The sequence below is a fragment of the Sebastes umbrosus genome, chromosome 4 (genome assembly GCF_015220745.1).
Source record: "Sebastes umbrosus isolate fSebUmb1 chromosome 4, fSebUmb1.pri, whole genome shotgun sequence".
NCBI lineage: Eukaryota > Metazoa > Chordata > Actinopteri > Perciformes > Sebastidae > Sebastes > Sebastes umbrosus.
The window spans coordinates 14,355,795-14,382,593 of NC_051272.1; the positions used below are offsets into that span (position 1 = coordinate 14,355,795).

At 42.6% G+C, this 26,799-nt stretch overlaps 2 protein-coding genes across 10 annotated transcripts in view; one reads left to right on the forward strand and one right to left on the reverse strand.

The window, feature by feature from the left end:
• Positions 1–1,204: 1,204 nt before the first annotated feature.
• Positions 1,205–26,799, forward strand: part of LOC119486862 (kielin cysteine rich BMP regulator) — a 40,989-nt gene continuing 15,394 nt past the window's right edge. The window contains exons 1-11 of one of the 9 annotated variants that reach the window (XM_037767333.1): positions 1,205–1,316; positions 3,275–3,425; positions 14,501–14,729; positions 14,807–14,938; positions 15,801–16,333; positions 16,648–16,720; positions 17,781–18,085; positions 18,169–18,337; positions 25,424–25,494; positions 25,619–25,712; positions 26,702–26,784. In XM_037767333.1, the coding sequence (XP_037623261.1) occupies positions 14,836–14,938; positions 15,801–16,333; positions 16,648–16,720; positions 17,781–18,085; positions 18,169–18,337; positions 25,424–25,494; positions 25,619–25,712; positions 26,702–26,784 (1,431 nt within the window). In that variant the 5' untranslated portion in view covers positions 1,205–1,316; positions 3,275–3,425; positions 14,501–14,729; positions 14,807–14,835. Of the gene's footprint in view, positions 1,317–3,274; positions 3,426–14,500; positions 14,939–15,800; positions 16,334–16,647; positions 16,721–17,780; positions 18,086–18,168; positions 18,338–22,157; positions 22,370–25,423; positions 25,495–25,618; positions 25,713–26,701; positions 26,785–26,799 lie in introns of those variants that run through there. The other 8 variants (XM_037767334.1, XM_037767332.1, XM_037767335.1 and 5 more) reach the window with 8 other exon arrangements.
• Positions 3,151–10,828, reverse strand: LOC119486655 (cadherin-related family member 5). The gene is made up of 16 exons (XM_037766947.1): positions 10,523–10,828; positions 9,691–9,817; positions 9,381–9,595; positions 8,973–9,029; positions 8,790–8,882; positions 8,496–8,582; positions 8,301–8,411; positions 7,499–7,669; positions 7,255–7,345; positions 6,806–6,912; positions 6,489–6,689; positions 6,233–6,364; positions 5,539–5,617; positions 5,075–5,265; positions 4,959–4,979; positions 3,151–4,191 (listed from the first exon to the last, which is right to left on the reverse strand). The coding sequence occupies exons 2-16, from the start codon at positions 9,779–9,781 to the stop codon at positions 3,151–3,153; spliced, it is 2,688 nt and encodes an 895-aa protein (XP_037622875.1). The 5' UTR covers positions 9,782–9,817; positions 10,523–10,828.

Sequence of the window (26,799 nt, forward strand, 5' to 3'; positions counted from 1 at the left end):
TAATATAAACTTGGAAATGAAAATGTAATTCCACAATAGCATTATAATTTTCCACATGTCTGTGTTTTTTAAGTAAAAGTTAAAATTATCTAATTTGCATTTTCACGTACTTGTATGGGCGTTCCATGACCATATTAAAATGAAAATGGAAAAGTTGTACCCCGCTGTACAGTGGACAATATTCAAATGTAAATTCAAATTTGAAAATTAAAATGCAGTATAAACAATGTAATCTGATTTTCCATTTATGCAAGCAATATGTATTTCAAAAAGAAAATTACAATGCAGTTGTCTAACTATTGAAAATTGAAAATGACAAAAGAGGTGGCAGTGGACGGTGCAGTGGACAGTGCAGTGGCGCTTTTAACAGCACGTACGGTGCAAAGGTGAAATGCCGCTATTTACGGTAAAAAGCGGCATTATGACAGTGTGTACGCCACTTTTACATCGTTTTCTTATTGAAAAGTGAGGAGAAAGTGACATTCTTTGGCAGGTTGGAGACGATAACGTTTCTCGCTGCGGAGCACCATCACTTCACAAGACACGGGAAACCTCTATTGGTCTGGAGGAGCTGCAGTATTTATTTCTGCACAAACGTCCACTGTACATTCACTAGATATTCTCAGAGCTAAACTAACTCTTCTGCAGTGTGTAGTGTGAGCGCATGCACGTGAGAGCGGAGCGAAAAAGCGAGAACGAGCGCGTTAGTGAGGGCAAGCAGGCAGGCAGAGGAGCAGCGGAGCAGAGGAGCAGAGGAGCAGAGTACAGCAGAGACTCCGGCCCTGGAGACCAAAGCTACGATCTGCCCCGCGTACTCCGACCGCTGATGACACTGTTTAACAGACGGGCTTCACTAGATATAAATTTGAGGTTTTGGTGCTTCTGTTTAGTTTGTGTTGGAGTCTGTGTCTGAACAGCATAGCCACACGTGACACCGACCCAGGTGATTTATACGTGTAAGAAGTTACAAACAGTCCCTTTAAGATTAATTAATTTAAGTAATTGTGATTGATCTGTGTGTCTTTATAAATTCTACAGTATTCTGATTCAGTGTATAAAATAAAATAAATAAAATAACCTGTATTAATCATTTTCCTGTCCTGTATTCGGTTGTCTTTAACTTTTTTTCTGAAATGTCAATGGAGTAAATGAATGGGAAATTCACTTCCGGAACACTAATCAACACGGTAACAAACTTCAACATAACACCTGAGCCGTTGATAAAGTGGGCGGTCTCTGTTGAAGGGTAACGGCCCTAACAGCTGCTGACTGCTCTTGAACTTCATTTCGACCCACCAACACTGTTCCTCTTGATGGTAAGTTTCTAATGTTACCTCAGATAATGACATTAGTTTACTACAGTAGGGCCGTTGTGTGTGTTTTGTGTTTATCTACATCCTCATGCTGAGGCATTACAAGCTAACTTAGTAGCATGCTAACAACCTAAGTTAACGATAGCAATGTAGCTTAGCGTTAGCTTAATTTAGCCGCTATATATTTTAAGGGCTGAGAGAGAGCCAGGGTAAAATGCATTTCACTGTACACTACTTTTATATGCATATGACAAAGAAACTTGAAGTTCATCATGTAAGCCCACTGGCAGTAAAAAAACATATTGGTAGACTAGTCTATATTGTAAACAGCACATTAATTATGCTAACCATAAGTTACTACACAGCTGGCACATGTGTTCTTTGGAGAGAGGTTTGGGCAGGGGTCAGCAGCCTTTACTATCAAAAGAGACATTTTAGGCAAAAAAAAATAAATCTGTCTGGAGCCGCAAGACATTTGAGCATCGTGATGAAGGTAACACAGTTTATAGTCTAAGTATATAGTAGATAAGAATAATACAGTGAGGGCCAAAGAGCAAATGTACTATGGAGTATTAGGGCCACATTGAGGGAGATTTCCAGAATAAAGTCATAACTTTACGAGAAAAAAAGTCAGAATATTACGAGAATAAAGTCATAACGAGAATAAAGTCATGACTTTACGAGAAAAAAAAGTCAAAATATTACCAGACTAAAGTGCAATTGATAACATTGATAACATTCCACCACTAGATGTCGCATTCTCCCTCACCTGCTCCATTGCATTAATTTCACAACAAGTTAGTGCCAGGTCGTTGCACAACCTACATATTTTATAGTTGAGTGGAGTGAGACTCAGACAGAGAGTCATGTCAAGTGATGAATCTTTCGGGGTAGAGTAAAAAAGTTATTTTGCAACTAGGACTGTCAATCGATTAAATTATTTAATCGAGATTAATCACATGATTGTCCATAGTTAATCGCACATTTTTATCTGTTCAAAATGTACCTTAAAGGAAGTATTTTATACACTTATCAACACAGGAGTGGGCAAATATGCTTGCTTTATGCAAATGTATGTATATAATTATTACTGTAAATCATTATCGACACAAAACAATGACAAATATTGTCCAGAAACCCTCACAGATACTGCATTTAGCATAAAAAATATGCTCAGATCACAACATGGCAAACTGCAGCCCAACAGGCAACAACAGCTGTCAGTGTGTCAGCGTGCTGACTTGACTATGACTTGCCCCAAACTGCATGTGATTATCATAAAGTGGGCATGTCTGTAAAGGGGAGACTCGTGGGTACCCATAGAACCCATTTACATTCACATATTTTGAGGTCAGAGGTCAAGGGACCCTTCTAGTTTCATATGATGCCAGTATCTTCTAGCTTTAAAACCGAGTCCGCTACAACCTAAAAATCGCAAGTTGCGTTATCGCGTTAACTTTTACAGCCCTAATCATAATAGTAACCATACTTTTAGTCAGCAACTTTCTAAAAGCTCTGTGGATGTATTATTTTTTTTACAATTATTCATCTACATAAAAATGTTATCAATAAGACCTTTAAATGTCAAACAGTTTTTCCATTTTCATTTTAATATGGTCATAGAACGCCCATATTGCGTTTTCATTTAAATTTTCACTCAAATAACACAAACATGTGTGGAAAATTATAATGCTATTGTGGAATTACATTTTCAAGTTTACATTATCATTTTAATAAAGTCCCCTATGGGCTTTCATAGTCATCCATCTTCACCTTACATCCTCCATTCTCTGTCATCCGCCACGTCACTCTCAGTTCCCACAATATTATAGTGACATCACTTGTTAAATGTGATAAAAATAGGATTACAACGAGCCATCACTCTCAGCAGCTCTTCTTCGTCTGACAGTAACTCATCGTCATCATCACTGTTCTTGTCTGCATTTTCATCACCCAAAAAGCCATCAGCATCCACATCCACATCCCCCGCCCCGCGGCTGTCCTGCGTGTTTCCCGAGATTGTCGAGGGCCTCCTGTCCTGAGATGGACTGCCGGCGTCTGCATCCTCGGCTGGGTGCTCTGATTGCTCTGCTTGGTCCAGTGATGTGCAAGGTTGGTCTTCCTCTGATCTTAGAGTCATAGATGTTCGCTCTGGTGTTACTGGAGGTGTATCAAGGGGAGACGTATCTATATCTACGAGGTTGGCTTGTAAAGGTGCATCCTCTGGGGTGGGTGGGGGTGTGCCTGTCTGCTTGGGCAGGGGTGAGGACAGTAAGGGTGAATATGGGGGTGTCTTCATACGAGGTTTGCGGAAGGGTTTGTCTATTTCTGCTGAAGCAATTCGGGTATGACTGCATGGAATACTGGCTTGGGAGGATGGGCTGGTGACAGGGTCAGCAGGGTCATCGTCGGTGGTTGTTTGTGTAGTTTGTGAATCCGGACAGGTGAATGGTGGAGTGCTAGAGGCATCAGGAGTTGTAGGGCTAGGACTGCTGCTGTTTAGGGCCTCAGTAGAGTCAAGGTATGTATCAGTTGGTGAGCTAGGGTTTTCATCGGGTGGAGCAGCATCTTGAGCCAAATGTGTGAGGCTCACATCCTCAGTGGCTGGGTGAAAGGTGAGAAAAGTAGAGGAGCTTTTGGTTGGTGTAGAAACATTATTATTGAAGATCACAGGGCTGAGCACAGCTTCAGTGGGGATGAAGCTGGTGTCGGGAGCAGCAGCCGTTCTTGGTGGAACAGGTCCTCGGCAGGAGGGGAGGTCATGGTGGGTGTAGATGCCAGGATTGTCTGCGAAGCTGAAGGAAGGGTTGCAGGTTCCATATTCTTCATTGTTGTTTGGTATTTCCTCTGTGTGCGGCATGGTGCTGCGGTGACTCGCCTGGAGAGCAACCATAGTGGAAACAGTAAACCACTATTGTATTGCAGAGAGGAGGTAAGGGAATGATCGCGGTTCAGTGTGACACTAGAAATTGCTAGGCCTTTTAACAACCAGGCAGTCTAACCTAGGGTGTAGTAGTGAGGGGAGTGAGTGGAGGGGGATCGCTGAGCAAAACTCAGAGTAGCGGCTGGTCATAATGAGAATAGCGCTGGCCCACCTTAAGCAAGCCTGAGCCAAAGTTGTGGCTAACTTCAGGGCTAACACCTTAAAAAAAACAGACTGTGGCAAGCAAAACACGGAAACTTGTCTTGAGGAGTTGTATCATTTATTCACCGACAGCCTAAACTGTACACACACTGCACTGCTACGCTCACAGCTATAATGTTACTGCCGTACTCTCTGTCAGTCCGTCACACACACGCTCCTTCGCTCTCTCTGTCTGTCTCTCTCTCTCTCTCTCTCGACCGCATACCGACACTTGCTAACTTGTTAACCGTTAATTACACAACCTACGCACTTCCTACGAGTTATTCCTTAAAGGAGTTTGCTACTTGTATAACACATTTTATTTTAAAAACATTTTAAAAATACATAATTCCCTGATGCTTAGGCACGGCGGGCTGCCGGGCTAGTAATACATCGGCGGAAAATAGGACAGTTCAGACATGAACTAATTACATAACTATACATACTATAAATTAAGAGTTTACTAAGGGACAGGAAATATAGGATGAATATTGGCTTTAATAGTAAATAAATAAACTCACCAGTTGGAACCAACGTAAGCTCTGTGGGAGAATAGAAAGAATATTTCAGAAACTCACTTACCAATATGAAAAAATATGTAAATATGAATCTGGATTAAAGAGCTTAAGGATCTCACCACATTGGGGTGTTTGCCCTGAGCCACACAGCCTCTCTGCAGTGGGTTCCTCTTTCCCTTGTGTTTCTTCTTTAGCCACATCACCACACACAGGATACATCCCAGTACAGTCAAGAACACCATGCTCAGAAACAACGCTTTGCCCATAGTGCAGCTTATCGGATGGTCATCTCCCAGTGGACTATAAGGGACTGCAGTGTACACAGACAGACATACAGACACATTGTTTCAGACTGCAGGCTCATCAGTAGTGAATGCCAGTTTCTAGAAGGTAACCCACGAGTTGGGAAACTCTCGAGAGATGGTTAAGGTTGCACATGAACCTTGAATAGTTAAGGTTAGGATAGGTCGTCGGGCAGCGAGTCTCGCAAGAGATTTTGCAAGTTTTTGACAGATTTTGCAATTTGTGGGTTACCTTTTAGACACGACCTAGTGAATGCCAGTGTTTAAGAGTGTGTCCTTACTTGATTGTCCTTCAGATAACACCTCCACCACTACAGTAGCAAAGGTGGCGTCACCCGAATCCTGGTCTATAGCCGTTATCTGCAAAGTATTTTGACTTTTTATCACAATATCACCATCTATGTTGATGTTGTACAATAAGGTGAACGATGTAGCAGTACATTTAATATAACATTCAGTAAGATGAGGTTTTACTTGTTGCAATCGGACATGTTCATTGATTATCAATTCAGTCTTGTCTTTGGTAAATTTGGGGACATGCTGGTTAATTTGATGTTTTGCTAATTAACTTTGTATATTTTACACTACCACTGATAATTTTCCATAACAGATCACACATTTTTCAATCTATTTCTACCCTTCCAGTTCCACTTGGATGGAAACAGTGAAAATAACTATTGCATTTGTGTAATTATAGCACACAAACACAGTACTTTTTTTGTTCTTACTATGGCATGTAGTCATCCTAATGATGGACTCGCTGTCTCAATCGGCTTTCATGCAAATAAGGAAATCTATCAAAGCATTTATGGTATTTAAAAGAAAAGAAGTTGCTATATGTAAGCCAGCATAATGTTAAGTTTTGTAAATTCGTGGTTACAATTTGTGGTGGCCTAAACTATAGAAAAATAACTGGTGTGGTCTTTTCAATCAGAAGAAAAATCAAATGCTAACTAGTTTTTCACTGAGTCTCACCTCTAGAACGTGTCTCTGTTTTGGTTTGAGCTGATCAGTCCTGGCGATCAGAAGGCCCTCCTGTGTGATTTGGTAGATGTCTGTGTGATTGGATGTAGGACTGAAGTTGAAGTGGATCATGGGATTGAAGCCCTGTCAATTTGTGGAGAAATGGGAGGTGATGGGTGACAATATAAATGAAATACAGATCTGCTTTGAGCATTTTTGCACTGTGGGTGTAAATGTCATGTGAGTGGAGTAGTAGTGTAGTGCGTACATGGTCAAAGTCTTGATCTTGTACATGTAACATCAGTGCTTTGCTGCCGTAGGTTTTGACCAGCGAGGCAGCGCTCTTTCCGGCAGTTACAAAGCCTTTATATTCAGCCATGTCAAACTCTGGATAAAACCGGTTCACTGCCACAACTCGGACCAACACTGTAGCAACAGAATACTTCCTGGGGTCGTCGTCCTGATATGCCTGGGTGCAAGACACAGAGAGACAGAAAAACAGATCAGTGAGATTTGTATTGGGAGTAAAAATGTGGAGTGGATGTCTTTCAAGCGTACCGCGAACACTAAGTCAGTGAGTCTTACCATGACCTGTAGATGCAGCTCTGGAGTTGTGAGCCTGTCTCCAACCCTCCGAATCAGCTTCACCTCCCCCGTTTCTCTGTCCATCAGGAAATGCCCATCATCGTCTCCTGTTATGAACACAAGCACAGTTACAGATGTACACCATAGACTGTATATAAAGATTAGAGGTCGACCGATATAATAACAATAGTTTGGAGCAGGAAAAAGCCAATAGCCAATTAATTGGCAGATATCTTCTTTACTTCTGCAGCAGCCTAGTCGGCTACTTTTGCATGTGCTAGTTTTAATAAATCCGTTTTTGTCACTCCAAATTTAATCATTCGTAAGAGAATATCCTGAAGTGTGATTTGGTGGGGAGGAAGTGGAGATGCGTCCTCCATCTATATATACAGTCTATGATGTTCACACAGCACAGAACATTTTAAATATTAACTTGGTGTGTACGGTACCTGAGAGAATGGCATAACTGAGGGGGGAGCTGAGTCCTCTGTCTCCATCCACTGCATGAATGGGACCAGGAGAGAAGTCCAAGACTATGTCCTGCAACATGACACACATCTGTTGGTCTTAATCCTCAGTTTTTTAATCTAACAGCTAACTATAGCATCTATATTAAGTTTAGGAAGATCAAGTCAGTGGATATTATATGGACATCTTTAATGGACATTCTTGAGGGAGGGTTTAACGACTGACCTCTTCCCCCTCTGTGACATTGACTGTGTACACTGGACTAGTGCAGATGCGACTGGTCTCATCCTGGAAAAGCAGCATGCAGGGCAGAAACTGTGGGTACTGGTCGTCTCCATCCAGGATGGTGATGGTGATGTTGGTGCTGGTATTGAAACGCTCAGCTGTGTTCATTTCCTGTAATAATAACAAGCCAAGATTTCTTTAGAGGATATTACACTGGTCAATCAAGTTTGATGGAGAAAGGAATGGATGCATGAAATTAAGTATTGTTCATCTTCTCTAATAGTAATCGTCAGAAGCATCAGGAAATTAAATATTGACTTTCTAGGGAAGGATGATAGAAACGTAGAAATGGATTTAATTTAGATGAATGTGTGGATACATTTACTCTAAAACAGTTAAAGGTGCTCTATATGAAAGTCAGAGCATTAATATAGCATCAAACAACGATTTGCTATGTAAAGATATAGAGGAGTAATGTCTACCTGAGCAGAGAATGAAGTAACACTCCCTCTGTGTATGTTGTAATCCGAGCTTCTCCGTGCTTTGTTAACATAACCGGGCCGGCTGGCATGCTTTTAGTGCAACAGCACTGTCGCGTAAGCGTAGCGCCCAGCCTCCGGTTCCACCTCAGGTTAACACTGTTAGCTCTGTCAGCAGTTTTACTATTGTTTTCACTGTTGGCATCGTGAGGCATGAGCCGCCGGTTCTGCTGTCGCCATGTTAAGAGTCATGCAGAGGAGGCAATAGAAATGCTCCCCATCTCGCATTTAGCACCTTTAAAAATGAAATCTATATAGCTTACCGAGGCATGGATGGTGACAGTAAGCAGGGTTTTGGTCTCATAGTCTAGAGGCTTGGACAGGATCACCTCTCCGCTGTTGGGGAGATCAATCTTGAAGTACTCTGCATCAGGCTGCAGAACACACACAAACGCGTTAACAACGGTGCTTTTCGTGGTTGTGTTTTTCTTTTTGAAGAGTAAAAGGGTAAAACTCACTGATGCTTGGTCAATGGAGTAAATTATCTTGTCGTTATCTGCATCTGTGGCCTGGACAGTGAACACCACAGTATTCACTGGAGTCAGCTGGAAAACACACAGATATACAGGCAGGCAGAGAAACAAGTCAAGTCAAACTTTATTTATATAGCACATTTAAAAACATCAGAAGTTGACCAAAGTGCTAAACATGTACATTATAAACATTATTAACTTAACTTTAGCACTTTAATATTGTATGTTTTGTGTTTGCATGCACAGATTTGTGTGCATGTGTTTGTGAACATGCCATACCTCACTGATAATAAGAGACTGGACAGTGTTTTCTGCAAACACAGGGGAGTTATCATTCACATTGAGAATCTCCACCATGATCCCGTACACACTCTACAACAACAGCAAAAAAAAAGAGTAGAGATTTGAATTTGGGATGAGACAATGAAGAGTTATGGGTAAGATGAAGGGGACAAAGTTTACCTGAAGAGTGTCGTCCTCATAACATGACAACTCAGCCATTAGTACAGGACCTTGAATCTGAGAGATGGGAGAACAGAGTGACAGAAATAGATTGATCGAGAGACAGAAAGAGTGACATTGCTAATCTGGTTGACCCTTTAACAGCTGCCATGATGTAAATCAGCTGGCTGGGACGAGGATGACGATAAAAGAGATTGTGTTCAGTCCAAGAACAAGGCTGGAAGGTTCAATCACTGATAGTTTGCTCTAAACTTAGATACAACTTCCTCATTTCAAGCATTTCTACAGAATCAGTGAAATGGAATCGCACACATAAAATCTGTAATCATTGTATTAGATTTATGGCTTCCTTGTTATAAGAAAGCTCCAATAATGAGTGTTTAAGAGGTCATATCCAGACTCAGTTACCTCTCGGTCAAGGACCTGGTCAGCGGATGTATTCAGCCGGATGCTCCCCTCATCCAAGAAGAACCAATCAGCATCCTTTCCATCCAGGCTCCAGTGAACCCCCTCCATTGTAGTCTCACCCACGAGCTCAGCAATAACTTCTCCCGAATGGCTGTTTTCTCTGATTGTTGCAAATACATCCTGACCATCCAAACATCCACCCCACCCTGACATTCCTGTGTCAGTACAAACACATATGCAGAGGGTAAGAAACCCATTATTTCTGGCAAAGAACCGAACTCTGATACAAACAAACGTGACGTGGTTGTACCTGTGGCTGTGTGCATACACAGGAGGACCAGCAGTGAGCAGACTAGAGCCTCGGCCTTAAACGAACTCCATTTCAGTTCAATGAAGGCCATTCCTGGGCTCGGTCAGGCCTCAAGAACCAGTTGTTTCTGAGTGAAGAGAGAGAAATAACCAACACGATTAGCTAAACACAGTCATCCTTTCCTCTTTTACGGTATGAATGAGTGGGCTAAACTTAGCTTTATTCTGTGCCTTGATGGCAACACGTCTTAAGAAGCATCATTAGGTTAAGATCCTCTCCTAATGTACAAACACAAGCACACGCACACTCGCTCTGACCTGTAATTCCCTCAAATCCCCTTAAAGTGGGTTTTTCACTGGCTTTCCCCAGTCTGAGAGAGTAAACCAGCAGAATAGCAGCCCACTATCCTTCTTCTCTTCATGTTTCTCTGACCTGACTACGCTTAGTGTAGACTCACTGACTTATATTTTTCCTGTATCTGTGGCTTTTTAAAGGCTGCATTTTCCACAAGCACAGAGAAGAGTAATGGAGTAACAATGAGTCCTCCTAGCAGTATATCTGCCATACAGACGTCTGCTTTGAAACAAAATTCAACTTCAGTTATATTTCAAGTAATTTAAGGTGTGTGTCTATCATGCTCTTGTGAGCCCCTGGGTTTGTTTGTTTGTCTGTGCAAGTGTTTGAAAGGAGTAAGTGAGGGGTCTTAGCAGGGTCTGGGGTCACATCCTACTGATCAACAACTCTGCTGCAAATGCGAGGTAAATAAACACACTGAACTGAGTTACCATTGATATGAACACAGGCTGCCTATGCTGTTTCTCAGCTGACTGACCTGTTGTTGTCAAATCTTCTGCAGCTTGTCTTTCACTCTCCATATCCTCCTGACTTGTGATGAAATCCCTGAAAAAAGCCACTGAGTGCCACTCAAAAAGGCAGACTGAGGCTTTTAGGAATAAACAATAGATAGAACAATAGATAACACACACACTGACCCCCCCACACACATTAAAAAGCAGAGAGCACCTTATGGTGTATATCCTCGGATCAACGTCAGCTCAGAGGCTAAAGCCCGAAGGCGGGGCTTACCCGGTCAGGTACAAAGACTGAGCCAATCAGATTAGGGTTGGCAAGAACCTGACTGTGACACTCGACCTAATAAACAGTTTGTCATGCAATCAATGTCCAATTGTCCAGTCAGCTCTAGTTCAAGCTGTAGTTGCTGTATTACAGAGCATAACAGGAAATGTCATTTTCTTCAGTAAATTAGGTCTTGGCAGCTTGTGTCATACTCTAAATATACACGTATATGTCAGTGTATTGTATTGGTTGGAACTTGCTAAAAAAGTATGTGCTTTGGCTACACAGCTTGCGTCTGTTGGATTTGTTCAATTAGCGACGCCTTCGTGTAACAACTAATGGGGTCTGACAAGGGATTAGCTATCAAACATCGGCTGTCCGCCTTCTGAAGATTAACCCACATCCTTTTTCACACTTGTCCCAGCATGCGCAGGCTCACACACACACTCACTCTGTCTGCACATATCTTTGGGGCTCCTGCGATGAAAGCTATCGTCTGGCTCCACAGCAATGTTTTGTTACGTGCAGGCTTGTTAGTGGTTTCCTTTGTCAGAGAAAAGCAGGGGGGAGCAGAAGTGTAAAGTTTGCCTCAGGGAAAGGTTGAACACCGCACAGTCTGTGTCCCTGACAGAGTGCAGAGGACAAGTACGTCTCAGATCACATTTTTAGGTTTAAAGATGATATTTCAAGCAGCATTTAGAGTAGTGAATTGAGACGACGAGACAATTCCTGCAGTTTAGTTCTTACATGTTTTTGTGTTGACATAATAAGCTTAAGTTAACAATAGCTGAATGGATTAACACAGATGAACAGACTTGTTGCGTTTATAGCCTCTTATACTGCTGTGGTTGGACATGGCCACTGGATGTCAGCAGAGATGTGGTTAAAAGATGATGGGGGATGGCTGATAGATAATAGTTGGCTTTGACAACAATATCATCTGAACATCTGTTTTTCCAGAATGTATTTTCTTGTAATGATGTTACCTGAAATGGTAATAATTAAATTAAACTGTTGTTGAGGACTGTTGATTCTACTGACGAAAGACATCTCGCTATAGTCAAATCGATTGTTGCAGAAGCTGTTTGAAGTGCAACTCAAACTTTGCTGTTTATACTCACATGCTACGAGACATTTAGACACATATGTGCACAAATCAGACTCTCAAACTGGGATGAAACTCATACATTTTTCAGTGCATTTTGTGTCACTGTCCATGTGTAATTATGCGTGTGACTATGTAAATATTTCACAGGCAAAGCAAAGTTTGCATGACCTCTCAAATAATCAATACCAAATTATTGCATTAAATAATGAAACACTGCATTAATGACACCTCATACATTCAGTATGCAGTATGCTGAGGCTCCGAAGACGGCAATGTTGATCCATTGGTCAGTCCACCACTTTGGTCCAGACTGAATGATCTCAAAAACTATTTGATGACATTTTGCACAGACAATCCTGGCGCCCAGAGGGTGAATCCAAATGACTCGAGGTTTGCATTTGTGTTTTTGAGGGAAATGTCTCGACGACTATCGGATGGATTGACATGAAATTTGATTCACGCACTTATGTCCCCCTCAGGATGAATAATAATAACTTTGGTGTTTCCCTGGCTTTTCACCTAGCGCCATCATTGGGTCAAAATTGAAAAATGTCCAATAGCTACCTTGGTTTACGTCTAACTACCTGCAAAACTAATGGCATTCTCATCAGCCTCAGCTGTGTTTTTAGTGCTAATTAGCAAATGTTAGCACGCTGACACACTAAACTAAGATGCTGACTGAACTTCGTATACGCAAGTAGACATAGTCACCATGACGTCACCCATTGGTTTGTGGACTGCAGTTTTGAAGCCTCGAGTTCGGCATTTTGACCATTGCCATCTTGGGTTTTTGAAACCAGAAGTGACACGAGGGTGGAGCTAAGCACAACTGAATGCTGCATAAGACATTTATAGGCAACCAAAAAGGTTGTAATTAACTTTCATGATCTGAAAACACACTGTGAAAGGGTTAAAGTTGTAAGACGACAACACCCCAAATCGGACCACGCGATGGTAGCAACCAGTCAATCACAAGGTAGCCACGCCCTAAAGCGTATCCTGCTTTATGGTCTATTTGATTCTAAATGGGACCATAATTTACTAAATGAACATCATGCTGTATTGAAGAAGACTTGAAACTAGCGATCGAGACCATAAACTTGTGTTTACAATGTTTACTGAGGTAATAAATCAAGAGAGAAGTAGGGTCATTTTCTCATAGACTTCTATGCAATCAGACTTATTTTTGCAACCAGAGGAGTCGCCCCCTTCTGGCTATTAGAAAGAATGCAAGTTTTAGGCACTTCCGCATTGGCTTCACTTCTCAGACCTGGCGGTAGCCCACTGGGTAAACATTATACATGTCATTATGAACATGTTTAGCAGTCAGCTTAAAGCACCAATGTGCCTACAGCCTCACAGAGCTGCTTGCATGGCTGTAGACTTCTTTGTCTTGTTCTAAGTTGCTCAGTTTGTCCTGCACATCGACCCAACGTAGTCTGGGTGTATCACTAATCTACTTCTTCTGCACAAGCGGAAGGCCCACTGGCTACAAAGTGGGTGAGAGCAACATTTTGTTCCTGTAAGAGTTCCTCTGAGAGGCATTTTTGAATTGTGAAAGTTTTTACAGTAAATGATCTCCTTCATAAAGCTTGATTCTTTATTTAAAAAACTAAATCCCTTAACAAAATGCTGCATTCTTCAAGTTTTTCTTGCTTCATCACCGTCTTCAATTAGTCCTGTCAGCCTTGAAGTGCCATGCCATCCGGTGGGATTGAGGGTATGTTGAAAAACCAGTGAAGCGAAGAGAGCAAGTCCTGTGGGAAAACTTCTTAATTGTAATTATTACAGACTAGCTGGCATGAGTCACGGATGAGGTTTTGTTTGGTATGTGGACAGAGGTCGGAATGATCTTAGTTAAAATCAGGCGTTTGAATGTGTGTCCCCCTTTAAGCCTGGATCTCCTTCAACTGATACAATCTGTACAGAAAACAATCTGGAGTGATGAGGGACTCTCCTGTCTGCTGCATCCATTACGAAACACCTGGATGTCCTATCATAACACCAAAAATACTAAATAAAAACAAGACAGAGGGGACATATTATGTCTGTCTTTCTGTGTAGCAGTATCCGTGTAGTCTCAGAGCTTTTGTTTATGAGGGTGCACTCAAAGAAAGGCTCTGAAATAATAAACACAGCAGAGAAGAGAAGGACAACAACGTGAGGGAAAAGCCAAGAGTTGTTGAGACAGAGGTGGGGGGGATTGAGCACAGTGGGATGCACAGTGGGATGCACACTGGGACCGTTTCCAGAGCAGTGAAACATGACTACTTGTGTTTACCCCCGCCCTCTGTCTCTCTGCACACACACACACACACACACACACACACACACATGTACATTTTTGGCTGCTTCAGCATGGCTCCTCTCCAGTCTCCAGACCAGGTTTTAGCTGATTACCAAAACGGGGGTCTTTGGGAATCAACACCACTGAGCAGTGCTGGGTGGGGAGATGTTGTTTTTTTTCATCAGACAAAATGAGGGAAAACAGGGGAAGAAAAGACTTCACCCACAGCTATCCTTCTGGGACTGGAAAGTGAGCGAGACAGAGAGCCGGTGACCTCACGCGCACTGCACACCTGAACTTTTCTGCATGCGTGTCTTTTTTTTTCTCTCTCTAATTAGAAATAACGAGCATCTTGAGCAAGGATAGCAATAATCATCTAACTCTTCGTCTTTGTGATCATGGAGTGAAAGTGTGTTGTAGATAACGGCCCCGGGTGGGAATGTCAGTGTTTGACTGCAGAGAAGTGACGCCCTGCCTGCATCCAGATGTTTCATGTTTCCCCTGCGCGGTCTTTGGAAAAGGTCTGCTCGTAGAGGAAACAGGGAAATCTTGAACGCACAGTCCAAGGTCCGTGTCACCAGATTAAGGTTAAAAAGACAATGAATGCAATGCCTTTTGCATAAATTGTTTGGATTTGAATCCAGGCTTTCCCATTTTTTTTTACGTCTGGAGAATGGAGAGCGGCAAACTGAGGACGCTCATGCTGCTGGAGATACATTTGCTCTGGGTCTTTGCGCTGTCTGTGCAGGGGCACTCCAGTCCAAATCACGAGAATGGTGAGTTTACAAAAAGTGTGCTCGGGTCACTAGTTATTGGTTGTTTAGTTTGAATTTTTATAGTTTTGTTTATTATGCTTTTTTATTTTGATTTGATGAGGAGATTACACTTGTGAACTACAGAGCTTTTACTTTGTAGTAACAATACTACAAACTGAAAGTATGCTTAATAAGTAAAACTAAAGTGTCTCTAGCAACATATTCTTAAGTGTCAAAAGAAGTCTGTAAGTAACTTTAGCATAACAATGCTACATATTATATTTTATAATATTGAATTATTACTGATTAATCATGTGCAAGCAACATTTTATTGCTGTTGTTGTGGTGGCAATCATCTCAACTACTTTACATAATGTTGGGTAGTTTTAATCTATAGCCTAACCATGCCTCAAATTATATTAACTGATCATATGTTTTTATGCAAAGTCTTTATTTACAAAGTAACAAGACTTATAGCTATTGTCATACTCAAATACAAGTACTCAGCATTCATTTTATTTAAGTACTTATGTTGTGTACACACTTAGCTATTTTCCACCACTGGAGGACACTATAAATTTATCCCATAAACCAAAACAAACTGTCTTGTAACTCTCAGTTTAAGCTTTTAGCAGTGAAGAGCTATCTCCAGATTTGAAGAGTTGTATCAGATGTCTTATTGCATTAATTGAGAGGCAGATTCATCAGACTAACTGTACCATGCTGACTGTTTGGTGTTGTGTTTGAGGTCAGTTAGGCAGCCACGGCTGATGAATGGCTTTATTCTGATTCCCTCTCACACTCATCACAACCCAGAAACCACAGCGTCACCCTCCATTAGACAGAGCATGACCTCATGCAGTCTGTTTTATCTCTTTCCTAGTGATCGACCTTCTGGCAGCCCTAAACATGTCCCATCACACGAGCGGTGTGGCCAGACTGCAAAGTCCCGGCAGTGTGGTATACAAAATACGTCCCAGAGCACCATACCTGACTCTTCCTCGTGAATACTCCCACTTCTTGCACTCCAACCTTCAGGGTAGCATGGGGGTGCATTTGGTGGGGCATCAGGCGTCGGGCTCCAGTGCCACTCTCTTTTCTCTCTCCTCTGCGTCCTCACCCGTTCTCCAGATCATCTCCTCCACCCTCAATAACACTCTGCGTTTGGACTACCAGGCTGGAGGAGGAGCTCAGGGCCTGGCCAGCTTTCACTTCCCCAGGAGAAACCCCTTCTCTGGGGAGGAGTGGGTACAGTTGGCTGTGAGCCTGGAGACTGATAGGCTGGCGTTTTTTGTAGACTGTCAAGAAGCCGTGGTTCTATCGATAAAAAGTGGAGAGAGAATCAACCTGGAACTGCCTCAAGATGCCGTTGTCACTCTTGCCAGCACACCAGGGAAGAAAGACAGCAAATTTAGTGTGAGTTTTTTTGCACATACCTGTCCATACTCATACTGACAACATGAGACATCACCTTTACTGATTTACTTACTATACAGTACTCTTTTCGGACATAATTGAGGCCACTTGCAGTTCGACATTATCACAAAAAGGATGAAACATTAGAAACACAGCAACATAACATAACATAAGTGAAGTTTGAAACTACAGTACTGTATCTGAAATGTATGCAATTCTTTTTTGTAACTTACATATTTTCTGCCTCCATTCAATGTGCATCCTGTTAATGAAATTTAGTATGTGAGTATTTCTGTGTTTCTTTATGAATGTAGGGATATTTGAAGACAGCTGAGATTTCAATGAAAGCATATCTAAGGAGGCCGTGGCTTTGTGACAATGTTACAGGTAAAGAAAGATTGAGACCCCACAAGCACGTCTTTCAAAATACACATTTCAAAGGTCACTGGTGAGCTGTGATTGATTTCCTTTTTTCCTATATATATATATATATATATATATATATGTGTGTATGCATTAGGGCTCTCAAAGTTAACGTGTTCGCAAACGCAAATTTGTTAAACGCCACTAATTTCTTTAATGCATTAATGCAACTTGCGGTTGTAGCAGGCTTAAGTTGTTGCCTGTTGAGCTTGAGTTTGCCATGTTATGATTTGAGCATATCTTTTATGCTAAATGAAGTATCTGTGAGAGTTTCTGGACAATATTTGTCATTGTTTAGTGTTTTTAATTGATTTCCAGTAATATATAAATACATACATTTTTGCATAAAGCAGCATATGTACCCACTCCCATGTTGATAAGAGAATTAAATACTTGACAAATCTCCTTTTAAGGTACATTTTTGTAAGATAAAAATTGTGCAATTAATTTGCGATCAATCACAATTAACTAATCGCGATTAAATATTTTAATCGATTGACAGTCCTAGTATGCATGCTTGCATGCATACACATACTGTACATGTATCCGTTTGTAACAGCATGTTGAAAAGCAAGTACTGCAGAATTGACAGTATGTCAGAGTCTGCAGTGTCATTGCCTCCTTGTTTTCTTTTGCTCCATTCCTTCTCTTTATTATTGACCCTGATAATTTATTGTGTTTTGAATATTCTTGTACTGGGAGAGTTCTACTGTCATAAACAGTTATATAAACTGTTAAGTAACAGATGAAACATTATTTTGCAACTCCATATACAATCCCAAACCGTGAGATACTCATAAAACTCAGTAGAGGGACCACCGTGGTTTATGTGCATTAGATCATATCTTTTGGCCCTCAGGCAGATAGTCCCCTAAACAGTTTGTTCATTATTCCTCAGTGTGGGTCTTCATTTTGACAGCATTTTTCCAAGATGTTTGTTTAAGCTCCAAATTTGTTGTTTTATTCATTCAAGAATTATTCAGGAATCTCTTCTCTCCCACCAACTACTGCTTTCTCCTTCCAGATGCTCTGCCTCCGTCTCAGTACGTAGACGCCCATAGATCAGATTCTCGGACTGACAGCAGTCGAATGTTACAGCAGGATGCATCCCTCAGTAAACATCAAACAAGCCGCAGGCCAACGGACCAAACCAACCATTATCACCAGGACGTCCAGAGTGACCAGCTGCAGAGAGGTGTGGTTCTGGGGCCCCCGGGATCTCCTCAAGGGGTGAAGTCTGTTTCTCAGGCACAGAAAGATGACAGGCTGAAGAAGCTGGAGAAGAGGCTGGAGGAGCTGGCTCGTATGCTGGACATGGTCAAAACTCAGGTATGTACTGCGCTTAGATTATATAATTTATGGTGTCAAGTGATATGAAGTGACATGACAATGGTGTTGTTGTTTTTCTACAGAATGTAGACCTACAGTCACGCGTACAGTACCTGGAGGGATGTGAGTGTGTGAGGCAGCAATGTGTGTGGGAGGGGCGTGAAGTGGAGGAAGGCCAGCGCTGGCAGATTGACCTCAACACTGTGTGCACGTGCACATCTGGAAAGGTCACATGCCAAGCTAACATCAAAGGTAAAAATGATTTCTGTCAGTTCTTTTTCACTCCCTCATTCCCTCCCTCATTTGCTCACTCTCTCTTTGAAATAAAATCGAACTATGGTTTTGGCACACTTTCAACAACCTTACACTAACACACATTCAACTGCTGTTAAGTAGCTAGTTTGCAGATGACCGTCCTTCTCCCAGACCCTTGTCTGTCTAACCCCTGTCAAAATGGAGGCGTATGTTTCATCTTGACCTCTGACCCCGCTGGGTTTCACTGCTCCTGTCCCCCCAACACCAAGGGACCAGTGTGTCAGAGACAGCTGAGACAGGTATTATTGTGCCAGGATTAGTGGGGTTGAGTTGATTCATAAAGTGTTACAAAACCTTTCTCTCCATGTTGTGAAAATGTATCAGTTCCAGGCTTTTTTAGCCTTGCTAGCAGCAATGCCCAGGAGTGACGATATCGGCTTCAGCTGTACTTTGTGTTTAATGCTACTCAGCAAATGTTAGCAACTAAGATGGTAAGATGCTAAACGTTACACCAAAACATAAGCATGTTAGCATGCTGACATTATTACGTGCATGTAGCTCAAAGCCCTGCTGTGCAGCATCACAAGGCTGCTACAGTAGCAGGGTGATGCTTCTTGTAATGTTGAGCATTTATCCTTGTGTGTTTTCCCAGTTTTCTCTACTGTAGGTGTTTCATTGTTTTAGTTTTGAAGACTTGCTTATTGTATGTTTGGTTACTCAGCAGGTCTCCAGAACCTTTGAAATGATTGAGGTGGGTCACAATCACAAGTGAAAATGAAGGTTTAAAACCCCCTTCGGTTAAGTGTTGTGTTACTGTACTTTTCTCATAGTTTCTTATAGTTTTCTTTTCAGTAATTTTGTTCGTACTTTCTTCTGTAGCCTACTTTTTCTTCATTTTAAACCACAGTAGTGACGTAGACATTTTGAGAAATACACTTTTTTCGCACGTTAGATAAGAAGATCTATACTAATCTCATAGTTGCTAGTAGGCAGATTTTAAAACTTTTGGACTGAATGAGGCTAGCTGTTTCCAAGGCCTATAGAAAGGAGGCTGAGTCACGGGCGGACATGGGACTTGGGGTATGGGGTATAACACACGCAGTGTAACTGAAGCTGTGGTCGTGCGTTGCGATTGGCTCAATTTCGGCGAGTAAAGACCACATTTTACTGCGCATGTGTTACACCCCCAAAGATATGATGCGTTGATGACGCGTGACCGTGCCTCCTTTTTATAGACCTTGGCTGTTTCCTCATTTCCATTCTTATTGCTAAGCTAAGTTTAATGTCTCCTGGCTGTGGCTTCATATTCAATGGACAGATGTGAGAGCTGTATCAACCTCCTTATCTAACACTTGGCAAGAAAAGTAAATGACTGTTTCTCAAAATGACAAATTATTCTTTTAATGTAACTGATCCTAGTTTTTAGATCACTCTTGTGTCTGTTGTTCGTGGTTTAGCTGTAGACCATTGCTTTGCCTGCTGCATTGGGTGAGCCCAATAGCAGTGCTTTGCGTTTGTCCTTTGGCTGTTGTTCTGGCTATGGGCATTGTAGTGGGGTTTAAGGCTGGGTAAGAGGCCCTGTGTCCCCCCTCCCCACTTCTAGGCATGTTGGGTACCCAAACCAGAGAACAACTGTGAAGGGATGCGGCCATTTCAACACCGCTGGGCCTTTAATCCTACCTCTGGCCTCTGTGAGGACTTCATCTACTGCACTGGAAACAGCAGCAACATCTTCCCTTCCTTTAATGCCTGTAGAGACCAGTGCATGTTGGGTGCGTGCTGCCTCCGCAAACCAAGGCAAGGTCTTCCCACTGGCCACCAGAATAACACTCAACATGGATACAACATCTCCTCTGTGAACAGGACTCTCTGGGGATATGACCAGGATAATTTGGAGGACGAAATGTGGTACGGCAGTATAGACTTCAACCGTACTGAGCTGGAAGATCTTAAAGGAAACCTTAAAAGTGTAGACTGCCGCAAGGACCAGGATTTCACTTATACCTGTGATCACATCACTCTAACACAGTGCCAAGCTTTGGTGAAGGACCAAGCTGGAGAGGCACAAGTAACGAGCTTCTCTCCCGGAGTGAAATGTTCTGACGTGAGATGTGGTGGAGGTTGTGGTTGCTTCTTTCAACAAAAGCTGTGGAAACATGGGGAACGGTTCAGGCAAGGCTGCGACGAGTGCACATGCACACGTAGTGGCAGAGTTGACTGTGTGTGCAAGCACCTGAGCCAGCGTAAAGAGATCAGAGACCTCACACTGAGAGAGACGAGGATGTACCAACGGGCTATCAGGAAAGTCTATGCCAGGCCAGGTAAGACTGTAAAGCTAAATGTTTTTCCTTTCTTTTTTAAAATTCAAAGTATACCTTTGTTTCATTGTTATGGGTTTATTTGTGTCTGTGTGTGTTTGCATGTGGATTTAGCTGTGTGGAAGGGCTTTGCGCTACTGAAAGCTGAGTTTTCCCCTCTGGCTGGTCATCACGCCTTCTTCCTCCCCTGGCACCGCTACTTCCTGCGATTAGTAGAGCGTGAGCTGCAGTCAATGTCATCATGCAAACTGGCACTTCCATATTTTGAGTGGACAGTGGACGCTGGGTCGATGAAGTTCTCAGCAGCTTGGCAGGCTGGATTGTTTGGTGGAGACGGTGAGCACGGCTCCGGCTGTGTCCCACATCACCCTTTCCAGGGCTTGACTTCCCGTTTCCACTGGTCCCCTTGTCTCAGACGGAGATTCAACTCCTCGGTTTGTCAAACAGCTTTTATTCATTTGACAACCCACCTCACTGTACTCTCTACACATTGCAGTGCTTTGAGCTGTATTACTGATCTAACTGATTTCCACTGATCTCTTTAGGTGTGGCTGCCAGATGCAGTGACCCTGCAGAGGACTTTAAACCAGGCAGACTTCCAAGAGTTCTCCCAGTCTCTACAGACCTTTTCTGGCCTGTTTAGGCTTTGGGTAGGGGGTCATATGGCTTCACCTCTGGCTGCTTATGACCCTTTATACCTGTCACACATGGCATTCATGGACAAGCTGTGGACACAGTGGCAAGATAAACATCAGCATGGATCAAAATCTTCGATAGACGATTCTGCTCAGAGTGACATCCTTTACCCTGCCAGACAGAGGCATGTGAAGATGAAACCTTTTGATGTTACCCCCGATGATGTGATTTCTTCCCAGCGGCAGATGTGTGTTGTATATGTGTCCATAACTATTGGTGCACCTTGTAATATGACATCATTACAAACACACCCACAAGGAAGTCTGAAATATCAGAAGCGTAGCTTTGACAAACACCACAACAGTTTTGTCATTGGGGGCTTTGACAGCAGTGGTTTCAACCAACATGGATATGACCGCAGTGGCTATGACCGGAGAGGTTGGGACAGGTTGGGCTACGGCAAAGATGGCTTTAACCGGGACTTCATTGATAGAAATGGATATGACTTGTCAGGTTTCAACCGCTGTGGATTTAACCGTTCTAATGTCACCTGGTTTGGCATGCGTAAGGATGGGGTGTTTGATAATGAGAAGAAGAAAGAGCACGAAGAGACAGATAAAAAGGAGAGCGATAATAAGACACACAGAGACAAGATAATGTCCAAGCTCTTCAGCGACAAAGGCTACAGTATGTATGGGTTTGATCCATTTGGTTTGGATCGCGGTGGGTTTGATGCATTCGGCTTTCGGACAGATGGTTACGACAAGGACAGCTGCAACTGGTTCTTCAACGGGCCGCACTACCTGCGGTTCTACTTCCACACACAGCAACAGCTGATGTCATCCACTGACCGAGCTTTAAACCGCATCACCCGAACCTGTCCTCCAATCACCTCCCTGCCCCAGCACTGGGCCAGGCAGGACTGGATGACTTTTAATCCGGACAAAAGCAGTGCTCTGAATGGTCAAGTAGAGCAGGAATGGATTGGACAAATTAAGCCAGAAAGTGATGATACTGTTAAAGCAGCTACTCAGAATAGGAGCGACATATGGCTTCCAGTCACACCAGATCACAGGTATCAGCATTACAAGACGAATAGTGACAATAGTCTCATAAAGCCAGCCCACAATTTGTTGTTTGATGCTCTTAAAGTGGTGCAGGGATGATGTATTTTTGTAGGCCAACCCGGAAGTTAAAATCGCACTGGTTCCCTCGACAAAAAGTCAATGGGATTTTTCCATTGGGTTTTGGATCATTGCAGAAAATAAGCTCTGTGGCAAACAAACGTATATGATACTTACACTTTTTGTTCAGCAAGATAATCTCCACATCAGAAGTACATTTTCAGTTTCTATCAATTAATATTGGTTTCTCCGTAACTTGCAGTTGTAGATCCATGCCCTATTTTACACCTACAACAGTGAGTTAAACCGTTGATCTCAAGTTACAAAGTTACACACTCATTTAAACCTCTCCCCAAAGCTTTAGCATCCAAATACCAAGCTTATGCAAATCTCAGTAGAGGTTTTTGATACTAAAATCCTATGATGAAAACAGAACTTGAGATCTACCAGCTGGCTTTACGAGGCTAATACGACAATAGTACGTTAAATCTTTTCTAAATTGTTTTATAGCTTTCCAACCAATGTTGTGATCCCCTTTCCCTTGAAACATTGTCTGTAGGTTTTGTTTCAAGCTCCACTGGTTCAGCGGCTGTCCCCTTGGCTCTGCGCCTATCAGCTGTCCTGACCTCTGCCATCAGGCCCGTTGCCATGTGTACCCCGAGGCTGTCTGCCATGTGCACAATTGTGGTTCCTGTTTCACAGAGTGGCGGGATCCAGCTACTGGAAACCATGTAATATGCCATGGCTGGTAAACACTGGATTGTTTCCCAGAAAAATGGAGGATTAAAGTACTTTTCACAGCAGTGAGGAGAGACTGGACCATCAGTTGGTACTGTTGTACCTATACATCGTCTCTGTGAGGTCAGAGAAGCAGAAAGCACCTCATGATAAAGATGACTGTTCTGAGAGGACTGATACTGGAATAAATTAGGACAAATACTTCATTAACAATGTTAGAATAGCAAAATGTGCTTTGAAATATTTTTACCTCATACCGAGATTATCCATCCGTACCATCACATTTACATTCTGACAATAACTCTGGCATGAGTTGGTTGGAGCTGTTTTTAAACTATTCTTTGGTTGAAAAGTGCACTGAAAACTGTTGACAGCAAGGTCTGTAGATTAATGAGTATTAGGGTCATTGTTTCTGGAAAGTGATATTGTTGTTGTTTTTTACATTTTTTATGCAATTGTTTTCATGCTGTGAGCGGCACAAACAAAATTCCATTAACCCTGAATGTATAAGAGAGGAGGCAAAAATACAACAGTGGAAATCTCAAAATTTGAACAAAAAAACTGTTTCTGCTGAGCTAGATAATGGAACAAAACAAAACTTTAAAGCTGCTCTAATCAATATTTTTATATTAATACTGATAGTTCAAATGAATATGTGTAATGTGAAGGGTGTTGCTAGTAGTGACGAACACAGAGAGAATTATCACCCTTTATTCCCCTCAGCTCTATGGAGCGTTTTAGCGTTTTTCAGCTCATTGTTTTGGTTTCACAGCCTACAACTTTCCTGTTTTGGTTCACTGTCACCGCTCTCATAAAACTCCGGCAGACAGCTGTTTTTTGCAGAAAAGCTAAAAGAAAACCGTATATACAGTAGCAGACAACAGACCACCAAAGTTAGCAAGTAAAAGAGTGTGAATATTGGACTTACCCTCTTCGGATAGGCAGAAACACGACCCCTAAATGCACGCTATTCCTGCTTGTTCGTGCTGATTGTGTAAATAGGCAACTGTTTGCTAAGACTTTATAAGGGGATAATGTGTCACTTGTGTTTACAGTTTGTTGCGCTGCCCCAAAAGCATCATCCTGGTAGTTTTACATATTTTTGCCAATGTCATTTTTATCACTACTATTTGCCAAAGCGTAATGTAAGTTTTTAGAGTACCTTGTTGTTGTATGGTAATACGGTTGTGATCAACTTTCCTGGTAAGTGCATTTGAGGTAACTGTGTACAACCGCCTGTCATAATGGAGTGATTGTGAAACAAACATGTTGGACTGGCCTCATTAAGGTTTCTATTAAGGATTCTCCGTCTCCTCTTTGTCTCTCTCTCTCAGTCCACTCCCACAGAGTTGTGTAAACCTTGTTCTGTTCTGCATATTTTTGCCTTCAAATGTGATACATATGTGCCCAGACAGCCCACTGTCCCCTCTCTCACCCCTCTTGTCTACTCTCTCTGTCACTGTCTCTGCCTTTTCATCCGTCTTCCCCTTAATTGTTTCTGCATGTAGGCCAGAAGACTCCAATGGCACCCAGTTGATACACACTCGCAGACTCCCACTCCCACACACACACACACTTTGATCTCATGCATGCTTGGCTTGCTAGGGGAAATGCCTGTTGGCTGCTGGCACAGTAGGCAGCCTCACTATCCCCGCTCACACTCTGTGATTATTGCCCTCTCTCACACACAAACACATTGTCTCTGTCCTTTGGAGAGTTGTCATTAAAATAATTATCTGCTGAAATGTCCAAGCTGAGCGAAAATAGTATTTGATGAGCTCCCTGAAAGCCTTTGATGAAACAAATTGAGCGACGTTGCTCTTCGGTATGTGCTATACTGTAAACAACATTTCATCAAAATAACTCAAACAGCCACAGAGTAGGGGGAAGTTGTTAGGGCCATGATCTGTTTCTTCTAGTAGTAAATCTCTTCCAGTGTTAATAGACTTGACGTGGTCTTTAACGGCTGGAAGGCTGCAGGCACTTGTGGTTATAGTTGCGGCCCATAAAATATATAGTGTGTGTGTATATTACATGTTCTGTCATCACTGTAGAGAGAGCAGAGCCAGATGTTCCCCAGTGACCTAGAGTAGAGAAACGGTGAAGAAAGACAAAGAGGGGCCACATGTAAAACTCAAAGTTATGTCCACATTCCTCTTGTCTTACTTAAACTCGGTATCCACTCCAGCTTTATCACATGGGATATGCAGACACACACCCGCAAGCTCAAAAATGTGTATGCACTTAAACTTGTGTCTCATCTTCAGGGTGTGAGCTGGATGGAACGGTTCATAATGTTTCCTACAGTATAGATGGCTGCCAGACATGTACGTGTAAGGTGAGTATCTTCATTTTGACATGCACCCTACACGAACACAGACATTTATCGAGCCTGAACAACTGCTCTGGTCTTCCCCTGTTCATCAATTTCTCTCACCTCTGTGTCCCTTCATTGCTAAAAGGAGGGTAACAGGGAATGCTATCCCCAACCCTGCCCTTCACTGGACTGCACACACAAGGAGACTCTACCTGGAGACTGCTGCCAGCGATGCAGAGGTAAGTAACCCTTAAAGGGACTGTTTGTAAGAATCAGAAATTGCTTAACAGCGACACCTGTGGCCGTTAAGTCAACGAAAGTCAGCGTCCTGTTGCTCGCTCTACAAAGACATGAATGAGCATCGCTCAAAACAATGAGGCGACACACGTCAACTAAAACCACAATATCACTCTATATTTCACCTGCTTGGCAGTAATGTTAGCTGACCAGACGAAGGACTCTCTATGAATCAATGCTGATCCTAGTGTTGGCTGTTCCTGCCTCAGCCTCCCGACCGTGGGCAGAGGGAACAGGGGAGACACCGGAGGACGATAACGTCACTCGCTGCGGAGTCCTGTCACTTCACAAGACACGGGAAACCTCTGTTGGTCTGGAGGAAATGCAGCATTTATTTCTGCACAAACGTCCACTATACATTCACTAGATATTCTCAGAGCTACTAACTCTTCTGCAGTGTGTAGTGTGTGCGCATGCACGTGAGAGTGGAGCGAAAGAGTGAGAACGAGCGCAGCGTGTGAGTGAAGGCAAGCAGGCAGAGGAGCAGAGTACAGCAGACCGCGGCCAACACTGTTTAACAGACGGGCTTCATTAGATTTAACTTTACGGTTTTGGTGCTTCCATGTAGTTTGTGTTGGAGTCTTGTCTGAACAGCGTGGCCACACGCGAGCGAGCATGGGACATCGACCCGCAATGATTTATACGTGTAAAAAGTTACAAACATTCCCTTTAATACAATATTTTGACGGTTTAATACTACCCAGACAGAAGGGGGTGCAAATATGCTTCCAGAGTTGAGGGATGATATTAATCCATTTGTCTGAGCTGACAGATAAGATTGTTCTGAATGAAAATGGTTGAAAGTTCGGTCCTCTAGAAAGAGACGTTTTTCTTTCCTATGTGTTCTGGTGGTGTTGAATTAACATTTAACCACTTCACTGCCACTAACGTCATAACAGTAAAGCAATCTGATGTAAAAATGTGTTTGCAGGCTGTATCCATTCTGGTGTCCAGTATGATCACAGAGCCACATGGAGGCCGATAGAGAATCCCTGTGACGTCTGCTACTGTTTGGTGGGTCTGATACCG